The 24,351-nt window shown below is 32.4% G+C and overlaps 1 protein-coding gene across 50 annotated transcripts in view; it reads left to right on the top strand.

Moving 5' to 3' along the window:
• The window catches only part of adgrf6 (adhesion G protein-coupled receptor F6), a 47,487-nt gene that overhangs the window by 1,800 nt on the left and 21,336 nt on the right, over positions 1-24,351 (top strand). For 6 of the 50 annotated variants that reach the window (XM_051644555.1, XM_051644557.1, XM_051644558.1 and 3 more), the window contains exons 2-15: positions 2,407-2,526; positions 4,799-4,825; positions 4,948-5,016; positions 7,292-7,369; positions 11,302-11,448; positions 11,650-11,796; positions 13,048-13,194; positions 13,614-13,760; positions 15,096-15,242; positions 16,464-16,610; positions 22,882-23,028; positions 23,234-23,380; positions 23,497-23,643; positions 24,045-24,191. In XM_051644555.1, the coding sequence (XP_051500515.1) occupies positions 2,407-2,526; positions 4,799-4,825; positions 4,948-5,016; positions 7,292-7,369; positions 11,302-11,448; positions 11,650-11,796; positions 13,048-13,194; positions 13,614-13,760; positions 15,096-15,242; positions 16,464-16,610; positions 22,882-23,028; positions 23,234-23,380; positions 23,497-23,643; positions 24,045-24,191 (1,764 nt within the window). Of the gene's footprint in view, positions 1-434; positions 493-1,534; positions 1,599-2,406; positions 2,527-2,714; positions 2,823-3,780; positions 3,923-4,343; positions 4,491-4,798; positions 4,826-4,947; positions 5,017-6,623; positions 6,771-6,959; positions 7,107-7,291; positions 7,370-7,858; positions 7,935-8,134; positions 8,282-8,968; positions 9,116-9,637; positions 9,716-10,133; positions 10,281-10,805; positions 10,884-11,301; positions 11,449-11,649; positions 11,797-13,047; positions 13,195-13,613; positions 13,761-14,832; positions 14,895-15,095; positions 15,243-16,463; positions 16,611-17,027; positions 17,175-17,673; positions 17,777-18,195; positions 18,343-18,543; positions 18,691-19,976; positions 20,124-20,583; positions 20,681-21,151; positions 21,299-21,763; positions 21,861-22,324; positions 22,394-22,881; positions 23,029-23,233; positions 23,381-23,496; positions 23,644-24,044; positions 24,192-24,351 lie in introns of those variants that run through there. The other 44 variants (XM_051644529.1, XM_051644528.1, XM_051644527.1 and 41 more) reach the window with 44 other exon arrangements.

Genomic DNA, 24,351 nt, shown 5'->3' with positions numbered 1-24,351 from the left:
TTGACAGCTGAAGCTTTGTTACTATTTTAAAATGAACAGAATAATAATATTGAATACATTGGAGCCATACTACCGTACATATGCAAAACATGTGAGATCACACTGAAAGTTTTTATTTCGTCAACTGTAATCTTTCATTTGACCAATTATTTTATTTCAGATATTTATGAATGTCTTGACCCACCATCAGTGTGTGGGCCAAACGCTTACTGTTACAATTACAACGGAAGCTACTCGTGCTCTTGTTGGGAAGGATATAACATCATAGATGTGAATCAAGCTGTTAGTAACAGTAACCCATGCATCGGTAAGTTTTTGAGCAGGTGACATTCTGTTTCCCAAATTTCAGGTATTGTTTGTTGAAAATTATTCAAAAAGTTGTCATGTTTTGGTTGTTGCTAAATGTTTCTTCTTTTTTGAAAGATGTGGATGAATGTCTGGTCAGTCCATCTGTTTGTGGTCCATATTCCAACTGCACAAATATAATGGGAGGTTACAATTGCTCATGTTTGTTTGGTTTTACTGAAACAAACTCAAGTGTCCCAATCAGCATCAATAACACATGTAGAGGTACGTACTATTTTTAGATCTGTGGGTTCTCTAATCTTTATTAATAAGCTACATTTAGTATTTTTTTCACTTAAGCTTTATTGCAATTCAGTTTTAATTAATAAAGTTTGTGTTCTTAATGCTGGTTCATCAGTTTCTTTAAAAATATATTTTACATTCAAATAATTGATAAAACCCTTTCTGTTTGATAAAAGCCTGTTTGTTAAATCGTCTTTTTATATGTGCAGTCTCAAATTATAAAGTTAAGCAACTTTGTAAAGTTTCAGTGATTCATATTGTAGACATTATCTTGTAAACTAAGCATTGCATTGTAAAGATAGCCAAAGAAAAATGAGTTGACCTTCAGCTAACTGTTTTTCCAACCATTATTTTCTTTAATGAAGATGTGCAAGAATGTGTTGAGATACCAAACGTCTGTGGTCCAAACTCAATCTGTAACAACACTATTGGGAATTACAATTGCTCGTGTATGAGTGGATATAATGTGTCAGACCCAAATCTCCCTATTAACAGCAGTAACCAATGCAGAGGTATGATTGACAGCTGAAGCTTTGTTACTATTTTAAAATGAACAGAATAATAATATTGAATACATTGGAGCCATACTACCGTACATATGCAAAACATGTGAGATCACACTGAAAGTTTTTATTTCGTCAACTGTAATCTTTCATTTGACCAATTATTTTATTTCAGATATTTATGAATGTCTTGACCCACCATCAGTGTGTGGGCCAAACGCTTACTGTTACAATTACAACGGAAGCTACTCGTGCTCTTGTTGGGAAGGATATAACATCATAGATGTGAATCAAGCTGTTAGTAACAGTAACCCATGCATCGGTAAGTTTTTGAGCAGGTGACATTCTGTTTCCCAAATTTCAGGTATTGTTTGTTGAAAATTATTCAAAAAGTTGTCATGTTTTGGTTGTTGCTAAATGTTTCTTCTTTTTTGAAAGATGTGGATGAATGTCTGGTCAGTCCATCTGTTTGTGGTCCATATTCCAACTGCACAAATATAATGGGAGGTTACAATTGCTCATGTTTGTTTGGTTTTACTGAAACAAACTCAAGTGTCCCAATCAGCATCAATAACACATGTAGAGGTACGTACTATTTTTAGATCTGTGGGTTCTCTAATCTTTATTAATAAGCTACATTTAGTATTTTTTTCACTTAAGCTTTATTGCAATTCAGTTTTAATTAATAAAGTTTGTGTTCTTAATGCTGGTTCATCAGTTTCTTTAAAAATATATTTTACATTCAAATAATTGATAAAACCCTTTCCGTTTAATAAAAGCCTGTTTGTTAAATCGTCTTTTTATATGTGCAGTCTCAAATTATAAAGTTAAGCAACTTTGTAAAGTTTCAGTGATTCATATTGTAGACATTATCTTGTAAACTAAGCATTGCATTGTATAGATAGCCAAAGAAAAATGAGTTGACCTTCAGCTAACTGTCTTTCCAACCATTATTTTCTTTAATGAAGATGTGGATGAATGTGTTGAGATACCAAACGTCTGTGGTCCAAACTCAATCTGTCACAACACTATTGGGAATTACAATTGCTCGTGTATGAGTGGATATAATGTAACAGACCCAAATCTCCCTATTAACAGCAGTAACCAGTGCAGAGGTATGATTGACAGCTGAAGCTTTGTTACAAATTGTACTGCCTGATCCTTGCTTTCATTGTCAATGCTAAAATGAACAGAATAATAATATTGAATTCATTTGATCCATACTACCGTACATATGCAAAACATGTAAGATCACACTGAAAGTTTTAATTGTATTAACTGTAACCTTTTCATTTGACCAATTATTTTATTTCAGATATTTATGAATGTCTTGACCCACCATCAGTGTGTGGGCCAAATGCTTACTGTTACAATTACAATGGAAGCTACTCGTGTTCTTGTTTGGAAGGATATAACATCATAGATATAAATGGAGGTGTTAGTAACAGTAACCCATGCATCGGTAAGTTTTTGACCAGGTGACATTCTGTTTCCCAAATTTCAGGTATTGTTTGTTGAAAATTATTCAAAAAGTTGTCATCTTTTGGTTGTTGCTAAATGTTTCTTCTTCTTCTTTTTTGAAAGATGTGGATGAATGTCTGGTCAGTCCAACTGTTTGTGGTCCATATTCCAACTGCACAAATATAATGGGAGGTTACAATTGCTCATGTTTGTTTGGTTTCACTGAAACAAACTCAAGTGTCCCAATCAGCATCAATAACACATGTAGAGGTACGTACTATTCTTAGATCTGTGGGTTCTCTAATCTTTATTAATAAGCTACATTTAGTATTTTTTTCACTTCAGCTTTATTGCAATTAAGTTTTAATTAATAAAGTTTGTGTTCTTAATGCTGGTTCATCAGTTTCTTTAAAAATATATTTTACATTCAAATAATTGATAAAACCCTTTCCGTTTAATAAAAGCCTGTTTGTTAAATCGTCTTTTTATATGTGCAGTCTCAAATTATAAAGTTAAGCAACTTTGTAAAGTTTCAGTGATTCATATTGTAGACATTATCTTGTAAACTAAGCATTGCATTGTATAGATAGCCAAAGAAAAATGAGTTGACCTTCAGCTAACTGTCTTTCCAACCATTATTTTCTTTAATGAAGATGTGGATGAATGTGTTGAGATACCAAACGTCTGTGGTCCAAACTCAATCTGTCACAACACTATTGGGAATTACAATTGCTCGTGTATGAGTGGATATAATGTGTCAGACCCAAATCTCCCTATTAACAGCAGTAACCAATGCAGAGGTATGATTGACAGCTGAAGCTTTGTTACTATTTTAAAATGAACAGAATAATAATATTGAATACATTGGAGCCATACTACCGTACATATGCAAAACATGTGAGATCACACTGAAAGTTTTTATTTCGGCAACTTTCATTTGACCAATAATTTTATTTCAGATATTTATGAATGTCTTGACCCACCATCAGTGTGTGGGCCAAACGCTTACTGTTACAATTACAACGGAAGCTACTCGTGCTCTTGTTGGGAAGGATATAACATCATAGATGTGAATCAAGCTGTTAGTAACAGTAACCCATGCATCGGTAAGTTTTTGAGCAGGTGACATTCTGTTTCCCAAATTTCAGGTATTGTTTGTTGAAAATTATTCAAAAAGTTGTCATGTTTTGGTTGTTGCTAAATGTTTCTTCTTTTTTTGAAAGATGTGGATGAATGTCTGGTCAGTCCATCTGTTTGTGGTCCATATTCCAACTGCACAAATATAATGGGAGGTTACAATTGCTCATGTTTGTTTGGTTTCACTGAAACAAACTCAAGTCTCCCAATCAGCATCAATAACACATGTAGAGGTACGTACTATCCTTAGATCTGTGGGTTATGTAATCTTGAATAATAAGCGAAATTTTGTATTTTTCTACTTCAGCTTAATTGCAATTCATAGTTTTAATTAATAATTATGGTTGTGTTCTTAATGCTGCGTTCATCAGTCTCTTTATAAATATCTTATACACTCAAATAATAATAATTTTAAAAACCAACGTCTGCGTTTCATAAAAGTGTGTTTGTTAAATCATCTGTTTTAAATGTTTAGTCTCAAATTATAAAGTTAAGCAATTTTGTAAAAATTCAGTGTTTCATATTGTAGACATTGTTTTGTAAACTAAAGCATTGGACTGTAAAGCTAGCCTCTCAAAAATGAGTTGACCTTCAGCAAACACCAATTGTTTTTCTGTTGTTTTTCTTTTTTTTACATAATTTTCTTCAATGAAGATGTGGATGAATGTGTTGAGATACCAGATATCTGTGGTCCAAACTCAATCTGCAACAACACTATTGGGAATTACAATTGCTCGTGTATGAGTGGATATAATGTAACAGACCCAAATCTCCCTATTAACAGCAGTAACCAGTGCAGAGGTATGATTGACAGCTGAAGCTTTGTTACAAATTGTACTGCCTGATCCTTTGCTTTCATTGTCAATGCTAAAATGAACAGAATTCATTTGATCCATACTACCGTACATATGCAAAACATGTAAGATCACACTGAAAGTTTTAATTGTATTACCTGTAACCTTTTCATTTGACCAATTATTTTATTTCAGATATTTATGAATGTCTTGAACCACCATCAGTGTGTGGGCCAAATGCTTACTGTTACAATTACAATGGAAGCTACTCGTGCTCTTGTTTGGAAGGATATAACATCATAGATATAAATGGAGCTGTTAGTAACAGTAACCCATGCATCGGTAAGTTTTTGACCAGGTGACATTCTGTTTCCCAAATTTCAGGTATTGTTTGTTGAAAATTATTTAAAAGGTTGTCATTTTTTGGTCATTGCAAAATGTTTCTTCTTCTTCTTTTTTGAAAGATGTGGATGAATGTCTGGTCAGTCCATCTGTTTGTGGTCCATATTCCAACTGCACAAATATAATGGGAGGTTACAATTGCACATGTTTGTTTGGTTTTACTGAAAAAAACTCAAGTGTCCCAATCAGCATCAATAACACATGTAGAGGTACGTACTATTCTTAGATCTGTGGGTTCTCTAATCTTTATTAATAAGCTACATTTAGTATTTTTTTCACTTCAGCTTTATTGCAATTAAGTTTTAATTAATAAAGTTTGTGTTCTTAATGCTGGTTCATCAGTTTCTTTAAAAATATATTTTACATTCAAATAATTGATAAAACACCTTTCCGTTTAATAAAAGCCTGTTTGTTAAATCGTCTGTTTTATATGTGCAGTCTCAAATTATAAAGTTAAGCAACTTTGTAAAGTTTCAGTGATTCATATTGTAGACATTATCTTGTAAACTAAAGCATTGCATTGTAAAGATAGCCAAAGAAAAATGAGTTGACCTTCAGCTAACTGTTTTTCCAACCATTATTTTCTTTAATGAAGATGTGCAAGAATGTGTTGAGATACCAAACGTCTGTGGTCCAAACTCAATCTGTAACAACAATATTGGGAATTACAATTGCTCGTGTATGAGTGGATATAATGTGTCAGACCCAAATCTCCCTATTAACAGCAGTAACCAATGCAGAGGTATGATTGACAGCTGAAGCTTTGTTACTATTTTAAAATGAACAGAATAATAATATTGAATACATTGGAGCCATACTACCGTACATATGCAAAACATGTGAGATCACACTGAAAGTTTTATTATATTACGGCAACCTTTCATTTGACCAATAATTTTATTTCAGATATTTATGAATGTCTTGACCCACCATCAGTGTGTGGGCCAAACGCTTACTGTTACAATTACAACGGAAGCTACTCGTGCTCTTGTTGGGAAGGATATAACATCATAGATGTGAATCAAGCTGTTAGTAACAGTAACCCATGCATCGGTAAGTTTTTGAGCAGGTGACATTCTGTTTCCCAAATTTCAGGTATTGTTTGTTGAAAATTATTCAAAAAGTTGTCATGTTTTGGTTGTTGCTAAATGTTTCTTCTTCTTTTTTGAAAGATGTGAATGAATGTCTGGTCAGTCCATCTGTTTGTGGTCCATATTCCAACTGCACAAATATAATGGGAGGTTACAATTGCTCATGTTTGTTTGGTTTCACTGAAACAAACTCAAGTGTCCCAATCAGCATCAATAACACATGTAGAGGTACGTACTATCCTTAGATCTGTGGGTTATCTAATCTTGAATAAAAAGCGAAATTTTGTTTTTTCCACTTCAGCTTAATTGCAATTCATATTTTTAATTAAATTATGGTTGTGTTCTTAATGCTGCTTTCATCAGTCTCTTTATAAATATCTTATACACTCAAATAATAATAATTTTAAAAAACAACCTCTGCGTTTCATAAAAGTGTGTTTGTTAAATCATTGTTTTAAATGTTTAGTCTCAAATTATAAAATTAAGCAACTTTTTAAAAATTCAGTGTTTCATATTGTAGACATTGTTTTGTAAACTAAAGCATTGGATTGTAAAGCTAGCCTCTCAAAAATGAGTTGACCTTCAGCAAACACCAATTGTTTTTTCGTTGTTGTTTTTTTTTTTTTACATAATTTTCTTCAATGAAGATGTGGATGAATGTGTTGAGATACCAGATATCTGTGGTCCAAACTCAATCTGCAACAACACTATTGGGAATTACAATTGCTCGTGTATGAGTGGATATAATGTAACAGACCCAAATCTCCCTATTAACAGCAGTAACCAGTGCAGAGGTATGATTGACAGCTGAAGCTTTGTTACAAATTGTACTGCCTGATCCTTTGCTTTCATTGTCAATGCTAATAATGAACAGAATTCATTTGATCCATACTACCGTACATATGCAAAACATGTAAGATCACACTGAAAGTTTTAATTGTATTACCTGTAACCTTTTCATTTGACCAATTTTTTTATTTCAGATATTTATGAATGTCTTGACCCACCATCAGTGTGTGGGCCAAATGCTTACTGTTACAATTACAATGGAAGCTACTCGTGCTCTTGTTTGGAAGGATATAACATCATAGATATGAATGAAGCTGTTAGTAACAGTAACCCATGCATCGGTAAGTTTTTGAGCAGGTGACATTCTGTTTCCCAAATTTCAGGTATTGTTTGTTGAAAATTATTCAAAAAGTTGTCATGTTTTGGTTGTTGCTAAATGTTTCTTCTTTTTTGAAAGATGTGGATGAATGTCTGGTCGGTCCATCTGTTTGTGGTCCATATTCCAACTGCACAAATATAATGGGAGGTTACAATTGCTCATGTTTGTTTGGTTTCACTGAAACAAACTCAAGTCTCCCAATCAGCATCAATAACACATGTAGAGGTACGTACTATCCTTAGATCTGTGGGTTATCTAATCTTGAATAAAAAGCGAAATTTTGTTTTTTCTACTTCAGCTTAATTGCAATTCATATTTTTTTTTAAATTATGGTTGTGTTCTTAATGCTGCTTTCTCGGTCTCTTTATAAATATCTTATACACTCAAATAATAATAATTTTAAAAAACAACCTCTGCGTTTCATAAAAGTGTGTTTGTTAAATCATTGTTTTAAATGTTTAGTCTCAAATTATAAAATTAAGCAATTTTTTAAAAATTCAGTGTTTCATATTGTAGACATTGTTTTGTAAATAAAGCATTGGACTGTAAAGCTAGCCTCTCAGAAAGAGTTGACCTTCAGCAAACACCAATTGTTTTTTTGTTGTTTATTTTTTTTTTTTTTACATAATTTTCTTCAATGAAGATGTGGATGAATGTGTTGAGATACAAGATATCTGTGGTCCAAACTCAATCTGCAACAACACTATTGGGAATTACAATTGCTCGTGTATGAGTGGATATAATGTAACAGACCCAAATCTCCCTATTAACAGCAGTAACCAGTGCAGAGGTATGATTGACAGCTGAAGCTTTGTTACAAATTGTACTGCCTGATCCTTGCTTTCATTGTCAATGCTAAAATGAACAGAATAATAATATTGAATTCATTTGATCCATACTACCGTACATATGCAAAACATGTAAGATCACACTGAAAGTTTTAATTGTATTAACTGTAACCTTTTCATTTGACCAATTATTTTATTTCAGATATTTATGAATGTCTTGACCCACCATCAGTGTGTGGGCCAAATGCTTACTGTTACAATTACAATGGAAGCTACTCGTGTTCTTGTTTGGAAGGATATAACATCATAGATATAAATGGAGCTGTTAGTAACAGTAACCCATGCATCGGTAAGTTTTTGACCAGGTGACATTCTGTTTCCCAAATTTCAGGTATTGTTTGTTGAAAATTATTTAAAAGGTTGTCATTTTTTGGTTATTGCAAAATGTTTCTTCTTCTTCTTTTTTGAAAGATGTGGATGAATGTCTGGTCAGTCCATCTGTTTGTGGTCCATATTCCAACTGCACAAATATAATGGGAGGTTACAATTGCTCATGTTTGTTTGGTTTCACTGAAACAAACTCAAGTCTCCCAATCAGCATCAATAACACATGTGGAGGTACGTACTATCCTTAGATCTGTGGGTTATCTAATCTTGAATAAAAAGCGAAATTTTGTTTTTTCTACTTCAGCTTAATTGCAATTCATATTTTTTTTTAAATTATGGTTGTGTTCTTAATGCTGCTTTCTCAGTCTCTTTATAAATATCTTATACACTCAAATAATAATAATTTTAAAAAACAACCTCTGCGTTTCATAAAAGTGTGTTTGTTAAATCATTGTTTTAAATGTTTAGTCTCAAATTATAAAATTAAGCAATTTTTTAAAAATTCAGTGTTTCATATTGTAGACATTGTTTTGTAAATAAAGCATTGGACTGTAAAGCTAGCCTCTCAGAAAGAGTTGACCTTCAGCAAACACCAATTGTTTTTTTGTTGTTTATTTTTTTTTTTTTTACATAATTTTCTTCAATGAAGATGTGGATGAATGTGTTGAGATACCAGATATCTGTGGTCCAAACTCAATCTGCAACAACACTATTGGGAATTACAATTGCTCGTGTATGAGTGGATATAATGTAACAGACCCAAATCTCCCTATTAACAGCAGTAACCAGTGCAGAGGTATGATTGACAGCTGAAGCTTTGTTACAAATTGTACTGCCTGATCCTTTGCTTTCATTGTCAATGCTAAAATGAACAGAATTCATTTGATCCATACTACCGTACATATGCAAAACATGTAAGATCACACTGAAAGTTTTAATTGTATTACCTGTAACCTTTTCATTTGACCAATTATTTTATTTCAGATATTTATGAATGTCTTGACCCACCATCAGTGTGTGGGCCAAATGCTTACTGTTACAATTACAATGGAAGCTACTCGTGCTCTTGTTTGGAAGGATATAACATCATAGATGTGAATCAAGCTGTTAGTAACAGTAACCCATGCATCGGTAAGTTTTTGACCAGGTGACATTCTGTTTCCCAAATTTCAGGTATTGTTTGTTGAAAATTATTTAAAAGGTTGTCATGTTTTGGTTATTGCAAAATGTTTCTTCTTCTTTTTGAAAGATGTGGATGAATGTCTGGTCAGTCCAACTGTTTGTGGTCCATATTCCAACTGCACAAATATAATGGGAGGTTACAATTGCTCATGTTTGTTTGGTTTCACTGAAACAAACTCAAGTCTCCCAATCAGCATCAATAACACATGTAGAGGTACGTACTATTTTTAGATCTGTGGGTTATCTAATCTTGAATAAAAAGCGAAATTTTGTTTTTTCTACTTCAGCTTAATTGCAATTCATATTTTTTTTTTAATTATGGTTGTGTTCTTAATGCTGCTTTCTCAGTCTCTTTATAAATATCATATACACTCAAATAATAATAATTTTAAAAAACAACGTCTGCGTTTCATAAAAGTGTGTTTGTTAAATCATTGTTTTAAATGTTTAGTCTCAAATTATAAAGTTAAGCAATTTTTTAAAAATTCAGTGTTTCATATTGTAGACATTGTTTTGTAAATAAAGCATTGGATTGTAAAGCTAGCCTCTCAAAAAGAGTTGACCTTCAGCAAACACCAATTGTTTTTTTGTTGTTGTTTTTTTTTTTTTTTACATAATTTTCTTCAATGAAGATGTGGATGAATGTGTTGAGATACCAGATATCTGTGGTCCAAACTCAATCTGCAACAACACTATTGGGAATTACAATTGCTCGTGTATGAGTGGATATAATGTAACAGACCCAAATCTCCCTATTAACAGCAGTAACCAGTGCAGAGGTATGATTGACAGCTGAAGCTTTGTTACAAATTGTACTGCCTGATCCTTTGCTTTCATTGTCAATGCTAAAATGAACAGAATTCATTTGATCCATACTACCGTACATATGCAAAACATGTAAGATCACACTGAAAGTTTTAATTGTATTACCTGTAACCTTTTCATTTGACCAATTATTTTATTTCAGATATTTATGAATGTCTTGACCCACCATCAGTGTGTGGGCCAAATGCTTACTGTTACAATTACAATGGAAGCTACTCGTGCTCTTGTTTGGAAGGATATAACATCATAGATGTGAATCAAGCTGTTAGTAACAGTAACCCATGCATCGGTAAGTTTTTGACCAGGTGACATTCTGTTTCCCAAATTTCAGGTATTGTTTGTTGAAAATTATTTAAAAGGTTGTCATTTTTTGGTCATTGCAAAATGTTTCTTCTTCTTCTTTTTGAAAGATGTGGATGAATGTCTGGTCAGTCCAACTGTTTGTGGTCCATATTCCAACTGCACAAATATAATGGGAGGTTACAATTGCTCATGTTTGTTTGGTTTCACTGAAACAAACTCAAGTCTCCCAATCAGCATCAATAACACATGTAGAGGTACGTACTATTTTTAGATCTGTGGGTTATCTAATCTTGAATAAAAAGCGAAATTTTGTTTTTTCTACTTCAGCTTAATTGCAATTCATATTTTTTTTTTAATTATGGTTGTGTTCTTAATGCTGCTTTCTCAGTCTCTTTATAAATATCTTATACACTCAAATAATAATAATTTTAAAAACAACGTCTGCGTTTCATAAAAGTGTGTTTGTTAAATCATTGTTTTAAATGTTTAATCTCAAATTATAAAGTTAAGCAATTTTTTAAAAATTCAGTGTTTCATATTGTAGACAATGTTTTGTAAATAAAGCATTGGATTGTAAAGCTAGCCTCTCAAAAAGAGTTGACCTTCAGCAAACACCAATTGTTTTTTTGTTGTTGTTTTTTTTTTTTTTTTACATAATTTTCTTCAATGAAGATGTGGATGAATGTGTTGAGATACCAGATATCTGTGGTCCAAACTCAATCTGCAACAACACTATTGGGAATTACAATTGCTCGTGTATGAGTGGATATAATGTAACAGACCCAAATCTCCCTATTAACAGCAGTAACCAGTGCAGAGGTATGATTGACAGCTGAAACTTTGTTATAAATTGTACTGCCTTATCCTTTGCTTTCACTGTCAATGCTAAAATGAACAGAATTATAATATTGAATTCATTTGATCCATACTACCGTACATATGCAAAACATGTAAGATCACACTGAAAGTTTTAATTGTATTAACTGTAACCTTTTCATTTGACCAATTATTTTATTTCAGATATTTATGAATGTCTTGACCCACCATCAGTGTGTGGGCCAAATGCTTACTGTTACAATTACAATGGAAGCTACTCGTGCTCTTGTTTGGAAGGATATAACATCATAGATATGAATGAAGCTGTTAGTAACAGTAACCCATGCATCGGTAAGTTTTTGACCAGGTGACATTCTGTTTCCCAAATTTCAGGTATTGTTTGTTGAAAATTATTTAAAAGGTTGTCATATTTTGGTCATTGCAAAATGTTTCTTCTTCTTCTTTTTTGAAAGATGTGGATGAATGTCTGGTCAGTCCATCTGTTTGTGGTCCATATTCCAACTGCACAAATATAATGGGAGGTTACAATTGCACATGTTTGTTTGGTTTTACTGAAACAAACTCAAGTGTCCCAATCAGCATCAATAACACATGTAGAGGTACGTACTATTCTTAGATCTGTGGGTTCTCTAATCTTTATTAATAAGCTACATTTAGTATTTTTCTCACTTCAGCTTTATTGCAATTCATAGTTTTAATTAATAAAGTTTGTGTTCTTAATGCTGCGTTCATCAGTTTCTTTAAAAATATCATTTTACATTCAAATAATAATGATTTTAAAAACACCGTTTCCGTTTAATAAAAGCCTGTTTGTTAAATCGTCTGTTTTATATGTGCAGTCTCAAATTATAAAGTTAAGCAACTTTGTAAAGTTTCAGTGATTCATATTGTAGACATTATCTTGTAAACTAAAGCATTGCATTGTAAAGATAGCCAAAGAAAAATGAGTTGACCTTCAGCTAACTGTTTTTCCAACCATTATTTTCTATAATGAAGATGTGCAAGAATGTGTTGAGATACCAAACGTCTGTGGTCCAAACTCAATCTGTAACAACACTATTGGGAATTACAATTGCTCGTGTATGAGTGGATATAATGTGTCAGACCCAAATCTCCCTATTAACAGCAGTAACCAATGCAGAGGTATGATTGACAGCTGAAGCTTTGTTACTATTTCTACCAATCTATGAACAGAATAATAATATTGAATACATTGGAGCCATACTACCGTACATATGCAAAACATGTGAGATCACACTGAAAGTTTTAATTGTATTACGTGCAACCTTTTCATTTGACCAATAATTTTATTTCAGATATTTATGAATGTCTTGACCCACCATCAGTGTGTGGGCCAAACGCTTACTGTTACAATTACAACGGAAGCTACTCGTGCTCTTGTTGGGAAGGATATAACATCATAGATGTGAATCAAGCTGTTAGTAACAGTAACCCATGCATCGGTAAGTTTTTGAGCAGGTGACATTCTGTTTCCCAAATTTCAGGTATTGTTTGTTGAAAATTATTCAAAAAGTTGTCATGTTTTGGTTGTTGCTAAATGTTTCTTCTTCTTTTTGAAAGATGTGAATGAATGTCTGGTCAGTCCATCTGTTTGTGGTCCATATTCCAACTGCACAAATATAATGGGAGGTTACAATTGCTCATGTTTGTTTGGTTTCACTGAAACAAACTCAAGTGTCCCAATCAGCATCAATAACACATGTAGAGGTACGTACTATCCTTAGATCTGTGGGTTATCTAATCTTGAATAAAAAGCGAAATTTTGTTTTTTCCACTTCAGCTTAATTGCAATTCATATTTTTTTTAAAATTATGGTTGTGTTCTTAATGCTGCTTTCTCAGTCTCTTTATAAATATCTTATACACTCAAATAATAATAATTTTAAAAAACAACCTCTGCGTTTCATAAAAGTGTGTTTGTTAAATCATTGTTTTAAATGTTTAGTCTCAAATTATAAAATTAAGCAATTTTTTAAAAATTCAGTGTTTCATATTGTAGACATTGTTTTGTAAATAAAGCATTGGATTGTAAAGCTAGCCTCTCAAAAAGAGTTGACCTTCAGCAAACACCAATTGTTTTTTTGTTGTTGTTTTTTTTTTTTTTTTACATAATTTTCTTCAATGAAGATGTGGATGAATGTGTTGAGATACCAGATATCTGTGGTCCAAACTCAATCTGCAACAACACTATTGGGAATTACAATTGCTCGTGTATGAGTGGATATAATGTAACAGACCCAAATCTCCCTATTAACAGCAGTAACCAGTGCAGAGGTATGATTGACAGCTGAAGCTTTGTTACAAATTGTACTGCCTGATCCTTTGCTTTCATTGTCAATGCTAAAATGAACAGAATTCATTTGATCCATACTACCGTACATATGCAAAACATGTAAGATCACACTGAAAGTTTTAATTGTATTACCTGTAACCTTTTCATTTGACCAATTATTTTATTTCAGATATTTATGAATGTCTTGACCCACCATCAGTGTGTGGGCCAAATGCTTACTGTTACAATTACAATGGAAGCTACTCGTGCTCTTGTTTGGAAGGATATAACATCATAGATATGAATGAAGCTGTTAGTAACAGTAACCCATGCATCGGTAAGTTTTTGAGCAGGTGACATTCTGTTTCCCAAATTTCAGGTATTGTTTGTTGAAAATTATTTAAAAGGTTGTCATTTTTTGGTTATTGCAAAATGTTTCTTCTTCTTCTTTTTTGAAAGATGTGGATGAATGTCTGGTCAGTCCATCTGTTTGTGGTCCATATTCCAACTGCACAAATATAATGGGAGGTTACAATTGCTCATGTTTGTTTGGTTTTACTGAAACAAACTCAAGTGTCCCAATCAGCATCAATAACACATGTAGAGGTACGTACTATTCTTAGATCTGTGGGTTCTCTAATCTTTATTAATAAGCTACATTTAGTATTTTTTTCACTTCAGCTTTATTGCAATTAAGTTTTAATTAATAAAGTTTGTGTTCTTAATGCTGGTTCATCAGTTTCTTTAAAAATATATTTTACATTCAAATAATTGATAAAACCCTTTCCGTTTAATAAAAGCCTGTTTGTTAAATCGTCTTTTTATATGTGCAGTCTCAAATTATAAAGTTAAGCAACTTTGTAAAGTTTCAGTGATTCATATTGTAGACATTATCTTGTAAACTAAGCATTGCATTGTAAAGATAGCCAAAGAAAAATGAGTTGACCTTCAGCTAACTGTTTTTCCAACCATTATTTTCTTTAATGAAGATGTGCAAGAATGTGTTGAGATACCAAACGTCTGTGGTCCAAACTCAATCTGTAACAACACTATTGGGAATTACAATTGCTCGTGTATGAGTGGATATAATGTAACAGACCCAAATCTCCCTATTAACAGCAGTAACCAGTGCAGAGGTATGATTGACAGCTGAAGCTTTGTTACAAATTGTATTGCCTGATCCTTTGCTTTCATTGTCAATGCTAAAATGAACAGAATAATAATATTGAATTCATTTGATCCATACTACCGTACATATGCAAAACATGTAAGATCACACTGAAAGTTTTAATTGTATTAACTGTAACCTTTTCATTTGACCAATTATTTTATTTCAGATATTTATGAATGTCTTGACCCACCATCAGTGTGTGGGCCAAATGCTTACTGTTACAATTACAATGGAAGCTACTCGTGTTCTTGTTTGGAAGGATATAACATCATAGATATAAATGGAGCTGTTAGTAACAGTAACCCATGCATCGGTAAGTTTTTGACCAGGTGACATTCTGTTTCCCAAATTTCAGGTATTGTTTGTTGAAAATTATTTAAAAGGTTGTCATTTTTTGGTTATTGCAAAATGTTTCTTCTTCTTCTTTTTTGAAAGATGTGGATGAATGTCTGGTCAGTCCATCTGTTTGTGGTCCATATTCCAACTGCACAAATATAATGGGAGGTTACAATTGCTCATGTTTGTTTGGTTTTACTGAAACAAACTCAAGTGTCCCAATCAGCATCAATAACACATGTAGAGGTACGTACTATTCTTAGATCTGTGGGTTCTCTAATCTTTATTAATAAGCTACATTTAGTATTTTTTTCACTTCAGCTTTATTGCAATTAAGTTTTAATTAATAAAGTTTGTGTTCTTAATGCTGGTTCATCAGTTTCTTTAAAAATATATTTTACATTCAAATAATTGATAAAACCCTTTCCGTTTAATAAAAGCCTGTTTGTTAAATCGTCTTTTTATATGTGCAGTCTCAAATTATAAAGTTAAGCAACTTTGTAAAGTTTCAGTGATTCATATTGTAGACATTATCTTGTAAACTAAGCATTGCATTGTAAAGATAGCCAAAGAAAAATGAGTTGACCTTCAGCTAACTGTTTTTCCAACCATTATTTTCTTTAATGAAGATGTGCAAGAATGTGTTGAGATACCAAACGTCTGTGGTCCAAACTCAATCTGTAACAACACTATTGGGAATTACAATTGCTCGTGTATGAGTGGATATAATGTGTCAGACCCAAATCTCCCTATTAACAGCAGTAACCAATGCAGAGGTATGATTGACAGCTGAAGCTTTGTTACTATTTTAAAATGAACAGAATAATAATATTGAATACATTGGAGCCATACTACCGTACATATGCAAAACATGTGAGATCACACTGAAAGTTTTTATTTCGGCAACTTTCATTTGACCAATAATTTTATTTCAGATATTTATGAATGTCTTGACCCACCATCAGTGTGTGGGCCAAACGCTTACTGTTACAATTACAACGGAAGCTACTCGTGCTCTTGTTGGGAAGGATATAACATCATAGATGTGAATCAAGCTGTTAGTAACAGTAACCCATGCATCGGTAAGTTTTTGAGCAGGTGACATTCTGTTTCCCAAATTTCAGGTATTGTTTGTTGAAAATTATTCAAAAAGTTGTCATGTTTTGGTTGTTGCTAAATGTTTCTTCTTTTTTGAAAGATGTGGATGAATGTCTGGTCAGTCCATCTGTTTGTGGTCCATATTCCAACTGCACAAATATAATGGGAGGTTACAATTGCTCATGTTTGTTTGGTTTCACTGAAACAAACTCAAGTGTCCCAATCAGCATCAATAACACATGTAGAGGTACGTACTATCCTTAGATCTGTGGGTTATCTAATCTTGAATAAAAAGCGAAATTTTGTTTTTTCTACTTCAGCTTAATTGCAATTCATATTTTTTTTAAAATTATGGTTGTGTTCTTAATGCTGCTTTCTCAGTCTCTTTATAAATATCTTATACACTCAAATAATAATAATTTTAAAAAACAACGTCTGCGTTTCATAAAAGTGTGTTTGTTAAATCATTGTTTTAAATGTTTAGTCTCAAATTATAAAGTTAAGCAATTTTTTAAAAATTCAGTGTTTCATATTGTAGACAATGTTTTGTAAATAAAGCATTGGATTGTAAAGCTAGCCTCTCAAAAAGAGTTGACCTTCAGCAAACACCAATTGTTTTTTTGTTGTTGTTTTTTTTTTTTTTACATAATTTTCTTCAATGAAGATGTGGATGAATGTGTTGAGATACCAGATATCTGTGGTCCAAACTCAATCTGCAACAACACTATTGGGAATTACAATTGCTCGTGTATGAGTGGATATAATGTAACAGACCCAAATCTCCCTATTAACAGCAGTAACCAGTGCAGAGGTATGATTGACAGCTGAAGCTTTGTTACAAATTGTACTGCCTGATCCTTTGCTTTCATTGTCAATGCTAAAATGAACAGAATTCATTTGATCCATACTACCGTACATATGCAAAACATGTAAGATCACACTGAAAATTTTAATTGTATTAACTGTAACCTTTTCATTTGACCAATTATTTTATTTCAGATATTTATGAATGTCTTGACCCACCATCAGTGTGTGGGCCAAATGCTTACTGTTACAATTACAATGGAAGCTACTCGTGCTCTTGTTTGGAAGGATATAACATCATAGATGTGAATCAAGCTGTTAGTAACAGTAACCCATGCATCGGTAAGTTTTTGACCAGGTGACATTCTGTTTCCCAAATTTCAGGTATTGTTTGTTGAAAATTATTTAAAAGGTTGTCATGTTTTGGTTATTGCAAAATGTTTCTTCTTCTTCTTTTGAAAGATGTGGATGAATGTCTGGTCAGTCCATCTGTTTGTGGTCCATATTCCAACTGCACAAATATAATGGGAGGTTACAATTGCTCATGTTTGTTTGGTTTCACTGAAACAAACTCAAGTCTCCCAATCAGCATCAATAACACATGTAGAGGTACGTACTATTCTTAGATCTGTGGGTTATCTAATCTTGAATAAAAAGCGAAATTTTGTTTTTTCTACTTCAGCTTAATTGCAATTCATATTTTTTTTTAAATTATGGTTGTGTTCTTAATGCTGCTTTCTCAGTCTCTTTATAAATATCTTATACACTCAAATAATAATAATTTTAAAAAACAACGTCTGCGTTTCATAAAAGTGTGTTTGTTAAATCATTGTTTTAAATGTTTAATCTCAAATTATAAAGTTAAGCAATTTTTTAAAAATTCAGTGTTTCATATTGTAGACAATGTTTTGTAAATAAAGCATTGGATTGTAAAGCTAGCCTCTCAAAAAGAGTTGACCTTCAGCAAACACCAATTGTTTTTTTGTTGTTGTTTTTTTTTTTTTTTTACATAATTTTCTTCAATGAAGATGTGGATGAATGTGTTGAGATACCAGATATCTGTGGTCCAAACTCAATCTGCAACAACACTATTGGGAATTACAATTGCTCGTGTATGAGTGGATATAATGTAACAGACCCAAATCTCCCTATTAACAGCAGTAACCAGTGCAGAGGTATGATTGACAGCTGAAGCTTTGTTACAAATTGTATTGCCTGATCCTTTGCTTTCATTGTCAATGCTAAAATGAACAGAATAATAATATTGAATTCATTTGATCCATACTACCGTACATATGCAAAACATGTAAGATCACACTGAAAGTTTTAATTGTATTACCTGTAACCTTTTCATTTGACCAATTATTTTATTTCAGATATTTATGAATGTCTTGACCCACCATCAGTGTGTGGGCCAAATGCTTACTGTTACAATTACAATGGAAGCTACTCGTGCTCTTGTTTGGAAGGATATAACATCATAGATATGAATGAAGCTGTTAGTAACAGTAACCCATGCATCGGTAAGTTTTTGACCAGGTGACATTCTGTTTCCCAAATTTCAGGTATTGTTTGTTGAAAATTATTCTAAAAGTTGTCATGTTTTGGTTGTTGCTAAATGTTTCTTCTTTTTTGAAAGATGTGAATGAATGTCTGGTCAGTCCAACTGTTTGTGGTCCATATTCCAACTGCACAAATATAATGGGAGGTTACAATTGCTCATGTTTGTTTGGTTTCACTGAAACAAACTCAAGTGTCCCAATCAGCATCAACAACACATGTAGAGGTACGTACTATCCTTAGATCTGTGGGTTTTCTAATCTTGAATAAAAAGCGAAAAAAAAATTTTTCACTTCATCTTAATTGCAGTTCATATTTATTTTAATAATAGTTGTGTTCTTAATGCTGCTTTCTCAGTTTCTTTATCAATATATTATACACTCAAATAATAATAATAAAAATACAAAACAATCTCTGCATTTCATAAAAGTGTGTTTGTTAAATCATTGTTTTAAATGTTTAGTCTCAAATTATAAAGTTAAGCAATTTTGTAAAGATTCAGTGTTTCATATTGTAGACAATGTTTTGTAAATAAAGCATTGGATTGTAAAGCTAGCCTCTCAAAAAGGAATTGACCTTCAGCAAACACCAATTTTTTTTTTTTTGTTTTTTTACATAATTTTCTTCAATGAAGATGTGGATGAATGTGTTGAGATACCAGATGTCTGTGGTAAAAACTCAATCTGCAACAACACTATTGGGAATTACAATTGCTCGTGTATGAGTGGATATAATGTAACAGACCCAAATCTCCCTATTAACAGCAGTAACCAATGCAGAGGTATGATTGACAGCTAAAACTTTGTTACAAATTGTACTGCCTGATCCTTTGCTTTTACTGTCAATGCTAAAATGAACAGAATAATAATATTGAATTCATTTGATCCATACTACTGTACATATGCAAAACACATGAGATCACACTGAATGTGTTTATTCTGTCAACTGTTTCCTTTGACTCGACAAATTTCTGTATTTTATTTCAGATATTTATGAATGTCTTGACCCACCATCAGTGTGTGGGCCAAACGCTTACTGTTATAATTACAACGGAAGCTACTCGTGCTCTTGTTGGGAAGGATATAACATCATAGATGTGAATCAAGCTGTTAGTAACAGTAACCCATGCATCGGTAAGTTTTTGACCAGGTGACATTCTGTTTCCCAAATTTCAGGTATTGTTTGTTGAAAATTATTCAAAAAGTTGTCATCTTTTGGTTGTTGCTAAATGTTTCTTCTTTTTTGAAAGATGTGGATGAATGTCTGGTCAGTCCATCTGTTTGTGGTCCATATTCCAACTGCACAAATATAATGGGAGGTTACAATTGCTCATGTTTGTTTGGTTTCACTGAAACAAACTCAAGTGTCCCAATCAGCATCAATAACACATGTAGAGGTACGTACTATCCTTAGATCTGTGGGTTATCTAATCTTGAATAAAAAGCTATTTTTTTTTTTTTTCACTTCAGCTTAATTGCAATTCATATTTTTTTTTAATAATGGTTGTGTTCTTAATGCTGTTTTCTCAGTTTCTTTATAAATATATTATACACTCAAAAATAATAATAATAATAAAAACAAAATCTCTGCATTTCATAAAAGTGTTTGTTAAATCATTGTTTTAAATGTTTAGTCTCAAATGATAAAGATAAGCAATTTTATTAAGATTCAGTGTTTCATATTGTAGACAATGTTTTGTAAATAAAGCATTGGATTATAAAGCTAGCCTCTCAAAAAGGAGTTGACCTTCAGCAAACACCAATTGTTTTTTTTTGTTGTTTTTTTACATAATTTTCTTCAATGAAGATGTGGATGAATGTGTTGAGATACCAGATGTCTGTGGTCCAAACTCAATCTGCAACAACACTATTGGGAATTACAATTGCTCGTGTATGAGTGGATATAATGTAACAGACCCAAATCTCCCTATTAACAGCAGTAACCAGTGCAGAGGTATGATTGACAGCTGAAACTTTGTTACAAATTGTACTGCCTGATCCTTTGCTTTCACTGTCAATGCTAAAATGAACAGAATTATAATATTGAATTCATTTGATCCATACTACTGTACATATGCAAAACACATGAGATCACACTGAAAGTTTTTATTCTGTCAACTGTATCCTTTGCACTTGACTAATTTTGTATTTTATTTCAGATATTTATGAATGTCTTGACCCACCATCAGTGTGTGGGCCAAATGCTTACTGTTACAATTACAATGGAAGCTACTCGTGCTCTTGTTGGGAAGGATATAACATCATAGATGTGAATCAAGCTGTTAGTAACAGTAACCCATGCATCGGTAAGTTTTTGACCAGGTGACATTCTGTTTCCCAAATTTCAGGTATTGTTTGTTGAAAATTATTCAAAAAGTTGTCATCTTTTGGTTGTTGCTAAATGTTTCTTCTTCTTCTTTGAAAGATGTGGATGAATGTCTGGTCAGTCCATCTGTTTGTGGTCCATATTCCAACTGCACAAATATAATGGGAGGTTACAATTGCTCATGTTTGTTTGGTTTCACTGAAACAAACTCAAGTGTCCCAATCAGCATCAATAACACATGTAGAGGTACGTACTATCCTTAGATCTGTGGGTTATCTAATCTTGAATAAAAAGCTAAATTTTGTTTTTTCCACTTCAGCTTAATTGCAATTCATATTTTTTTTTAATAATGGTTGTGTTCTTAATGCTGCTTTCTCAGTTTCTTTATAAATATATTATACACTCAAATAATAATAATTTTAAAAACAACGTCTGCATTTCATAAAAGTGTGTTTGTTAAATCATTGTTTTAAATGTTTAGTCTCAAATGATAAAGTTAAGCAATTTTGTTAAAGATTCAGTGTTTCATATTGTAGACATTGTTTTGTAAATAAAGCATTGGATTGTAAAGCTAGCCTCTCAAAAATGAGTTGACCTTCAGCAAACACCAATTGTTTTTTGTTGTCGTTTGTTTTTTTTTACATAATTTTCTTCAATGAAGATGTGGATGAATGTGTTGAGATACCAGATGTCTGTGGTCAAAACTCAATCTGCAACAACACTATTGGGAATTACAATTGCTCGTGTATGAGTGGATATAATGTAACAGACCCAAATCTCCCTATTAACAGCAGTAACCAGTGCAGAGGTATGATTGACAGCTGAAGCTTTGTTACAAATTGTATTGCCTGATCCTTTGCTTTCATTGTCAATGCTAAAATGAACAGAATAATAATATTGAATTCATTTGATCCATACTACCGTACATATGCAAAACACGTAAGATCACACTGAAAGTTTTAATTGTATCAACTGTAACCTTTTCATTTGACCAATTATTTTATTTCAGATATTTATGAATGTCTTGACCCACCATCAGTGTGTGGGCCAAATGCTTACTGTTACAATTACAATGGAAGCTACTCGTGCTCTTGTTGGGAAGGATATAACATCATAGATGTGAATCAAGCTGTTAGTAACAGTAACCCATGCATCGGTAAGTTTTTGAGCAGGTGACATTCTGTTTCCCAAATTTCAGGTATTGTTTGTTGAAAATTATTCAAAAAGTTGTCATGTTTTGGTTGTTGCTAAATGTTTCTTCTTTTTTGAAAGATGTGAATGAATGTCTGGTCAGTCCATCTGTTTGTGGTCCATATTCCAACTGCACAAATATAATGGGAGGTTACAATTGCTCATGTTTGTTTGGTTTCACTGAAACAAACTCAAGTGTCCCAATCAGCATCAACAACACATGTAGAGGTACGTACTATCCTTAGATCTGTGGGTTTTCTAATCTTGAATAAAAAGCGAAAAAAAAATTTTTCACTTCATCTTAATTGCAGTTCATATTTATTTTAATAATAGTTGTGTTCTTAATGCTGCTTTCTCAGTTTCTTTATCAATATATTATACACTCAAAAATAATAATAATAAAAAATACAAAAAAATCTCTGCATTTCATAAAAGTGTGTTTGTTAAATCATTGTTTTAAATGTTTAGTCTCAAATGATAAAGTTTAGCAATTTTGTTAAGATTCAGTGTTTCATATTGTAGACAATGTTTTGTAAATAAAGCATTGGATTGTAAAGCTAGCCTCTCAAAAAGGAATTGACCTTCAGCAAACACCAATTTTTTTTTTTTGTTTTTTTACATAATTTTCTTCAATGAAGATGTGGATGAATGTGTTGAGATACCAGATGTCTGTGGTAAAAACTCAATCTGCAACAACACTATTGGGAATTACAATTGCTCGTGTATGAGTGGATATAATGTAACAGACCCAAATCTCCCTATTAACAGCAGTAACCAGTGCAGAGGTATGATTGACAGCTGAAACTTTGTTATAAATTGTACTGCCTTATCCTTTGCTTTCACTGTCAATGCTAAAATGAACAGAATTATAATATTGAATTCATTTGATCCATACTACTGTACATATGCAAAACACATGAGATCACACTGAAAGTTTTAATTCTGTCAACTGTATCCTTTGACTTGACTAATTTTTGTATTTTATTTCAGATATTTATGAATGTCTTGACCCACCATCCGTGTGTGGGCCAAATGCTTACTGTTACAATTACAATGGAAGCTACTCGTGCTCTTGTTGGGAAGGATATAACATCATAAATGTGAATCAAGCTGTTAGTAACAGTAACCCATGCATCGGTAAGTTTTTGACCAGGTGACATTCTGTTTCCCAAATTTCAGGTATTGTTTGTTGAAAATTATTCAAAAAGTTGTCATCTTTTGGTTGTTGCTAAATGTTTCTTCTTTTTTGAAAGATGTGAATGAATGTCTGGTCAGTCCATCTATTTGTGGTCCATATTCCAACTGCACAAATATAATGGGTGGTTACAATTGCTCATGTTTGTTTGGTTTCACTGAAACAAACTCAAGTGTCCCAATCAGCATCAATAACACATGTAGAGGTACGTACTATCCTTAGATCTGTGGGTTATCTCATCTTGAATAAAAAGCTAATGTTTTTTTTTTCCACTTCATTTTAATTGCAATTCATATTTTTTTTAATAATGATTGTGTTCTTAATGCTGCTTTCTCAGTTTCTTTATAAATATATTATACACTCAAAAAAAACAAAAAAAAAACTACATTTCATAAAAGTGTGTTTGTTAATTCATTGTTTTAAATGTTTAGTCTCAAATGATAAAGTTAAGCAATTTTGTTAAGATTCAGTGTTTCATATTGTAGACATTGTTTTGTAAATAAAGCATTGGATTGTACAGCTAGCCTCTCAAAAATGAGTTTACCTTCAGCAAACACCAATTGTTTTTTTCGTTTGTTTTTTTTTACATAATTTTCTTCAATGAAGATGTGGATGAATGTGCTGAGATACCAGATGTCTGTGGTAAAAACTCAATCTGCAACAACACTATTGGGAATTACAATTGCTCGTGTATGAGTGGATATAATGTAACAGACCCAAATCTCCCTATTAACAGCAGTAACCAGTGTAGAGGTATGATTGACAGCTGAAGCTTTGTTACTATTTTAAAATGAACAGAATAATAATATTGAATTCATTTGATCCATACTACCGTACATATGCAAAACACGTAAGATCACACTGAAAGTTTTAAATGTATCAACTGTAACCTTTCATTTGACCAATTATTTTA

This window comes from Myxocyprinus asiaticus, chromosome 19, assembly GCF_019703515.2.
Source record: "Myxocyprinus asiaticus isolate MX2 ecotype Aquarium Trade chromosome 19, UBuf_Myxa_2, whole genome shotgun sequence".
NCBI lineage: Eukaryota > Metazoa > Chordata > Actinopteri > Cypriniformes > Catostomidae > Myxocyprinus > Myxocyprinus asiaticus.
The sequence above is the reverse complement of the archived record's forward strand: the minus strand, read 5'-3'. Positions and strand labels throughout refer to the sequence as shown.